Consider the following 2,500-nt stretch of genomic DNA (forward strand, 5'->3'; position numbering starts at 1 on the left):
GCAAAAGATGTAAAAAATGCAAGCGTTTTCATTGAGGCGCTCTTGAACCGACGAGATCCTGGGAGAAACTAAGGGCTGGACTGAGTTTCGTCGAGGGAAAGCCATAAAACTAAAACAGATTTAGATTAGATATAATTTTATCGGGCTGTGTGCGTAATCCTTGGCGCAATGTGATATGACGATACAGTTATTTTTAATTATGTTTTAATCTGTCAGTATGGTTTTCCTTCTCTCCTATTTTCTTCTTTACTTCTTCCTTTCTTTTTCTTCCCTCTTTTGTTCTTCTTCCCTCTTTTTTTATTATTATTATTTGGACAATAATCATCGTCATTATTACTCATCTCAATATTATTTTTTTATGGTTATCGGTATTGTTCTTGTTATTATTATTATACCTATTGTTAATTATATTATTATTATTATTATTATCAATATCATTATTATCATTATTATTAATATCTTATTATTATCATCATCACATCATTATTATTATTATTATCATTATTATTATTATCATTATTATTATAACTATTATTATTTTACTACTACTACTACCACTAATAATAATAATAATTATTATTATTATTATCCTCATCATCCCCTTCATTGTTATTACTATTATTGTTATCATCATTATCATTATTTTTATTATTGTTATTATCATTATTTTAGTAGCAGTAGTATCATTATTATTACTATTATTATTTTTATCTTTATTATCATTATCATCATAATTATCAATATTATTATTATTATTATTATTATTATTATTATTATTATTATTATTATTATTATTATTATTATCATTATCATCATTATCATTATTATCATCATCATTATTATTATCATTGTCATAATCATTATTATTATCATTATTTTTATTGTTATTATTATCATCATCATCAACATTATTGGTATTATCATTATCCTTATTGTTATTATTATTATTATTGTTATTATTATTATTATTATTATTATTATTGTTATTATCATTGTTATAATTATTGTTATTACTATTATTATCATTATTATCAATTATTGTTTTATCATTATTATCAATTATTGTTTTATCATTATTCATATCATTACCATCATTAGTATTAGTATTATCATTATTGTTATGATCATTATCTTTAGTGTTGCTATTATTTGACTATAATTATTAGCCTTATTGCCAGTATCATCATCATTATCATTATTAATGTTGTTATTATTATTACCATTATTATCATTATTGTTGTTGTTGTTTTCAAAATCATCATTATCATCAATATTATTACTAATCTTATTATCTCTTATTATTATCATCATAATTATTATTACCATAGTTGTTGTTCTTGTTACTATTATTATTAGTAGTAGTAGTGGTAGTTGTCATTATCATTATCATTGTAACTATTATTATCATTATCATCATCTCATTATTATTATTATCATTATTATTAATATTATCATTATCATTATTATTATCATCATTATAACCTTCTTGCCTTCTTCCCCCATATCCTCCTCCTCATCCTTGCTTCCCTTAGTCTCCCCTACACCACCCTTTTGCTTTAGTCTCCCCCTTTACCTTTTCCTCGCCCGCCTTTGTCTCTCTCTCTCTCTCTCTCTCTCTCTCTCTCTCTCTCTCTCTCTCTCTCTCTCTCTCTCTCTCTCTCAAGTATGCTCCTCTAAAAACTGCTCCTTATTTACTCTACTCACTGCCTTTCGTTATCTCTCACTCTAACTTCTTCCTCGTTCATTTCTTTCGTTCGCTTACCTCGTTAATTTTCCCCTTTCCCTTTCTAATCTCACGTTCATTCTTTACTTTGTTCCATGCTAATCTCCTCGTTTTTTACTCTTTCTGTTCCTTCGTTATGTTATCTTATCCTTTTCTCTCGTTTCTTTCTAATTTCTCTCATTTACTCCTTTCGTTCGTTTTTTTCTCATTTCTCTTCTACTTCGTGATTTACGTTCTTTTTGTGCCCTTCACTTCTCGCATACTAATCTCCTTCTCGCTTTCTAACCTTTTTATTCCTCCGGTGATCTCGTACTCATATCTTTCATTTCCATCTCTTGACTTGCTTTAATGTATCTCTTTCTCGTCCTTTCCCTTAAGGTTACGTCCTTATACCCACCCCCAATTCCCCACCCTAATACCCTACCAGCCCTCTCGACACCCATGATACCTGGTCCCGATTCCTGATCCGAACCTGGGTGATCCAGCGGGCGGCGCTCAAACACGCTGGAGAAGATTCCCGCTCACGCAACCAACACGATTACACTCTGTTACTGCCGCACCATGTTTTTGCTTAAATCTGTATAAATTAAGATATTGTAATTGTTGTTCCCGAGTTTTCCTTCTTGAGTTTCGAACGCTTCGAAGCAATGAGTGGCGAATAAGCCAGATAACCACACTTATTTTGCGAGTTTTTAGCGCTCTTTTTCAATATAAAGTTTTTTTTAATGGTAGATGGGGCCCCCCTTTTTTTTTTTTTTTTTTTTTTTTTTACACACT

The 2,500-nt window shown here is 29.2% G+C and overlaps 1 protein-coding gene across 1 annotated transcript in view; it reads right to left on the bottom strand.

Moving 5' to 3' along the window:
• The window catches only part of LOC125034747, a 6,501-nt gene that overhangs the window by 3,007 nt on the left and 994 nt on the right, over positions 1-2,500 (bottom strand). Inside the window, exon 3 of the mRNA XM_047626690.1 lies at positions 1-41. This exon is cut by the window's left edge and continues 466 nt beyond it. Within this exon, the coding sequence (XP_047482646.1) occupies positions 1-41 (41 nt within the window). The remainder of the gene's footprint in view (positions 42-2,500) is intronic.

The sequence above is a fragment of the Penaeus chinensis genome, chromosome 2 (genome assembly GCF_019202785.1).
Source record: "Penaeus chinensis breed Huanghai No. 1 chromosome 2, ASM1920278v2, whole genome shotgun sequence".
NCBI lineage: Eukaryota > Metazoa > Arthropoda > Malacostraca > Decapoda > Penaeidae > Penaeus > Penaeus chinensis.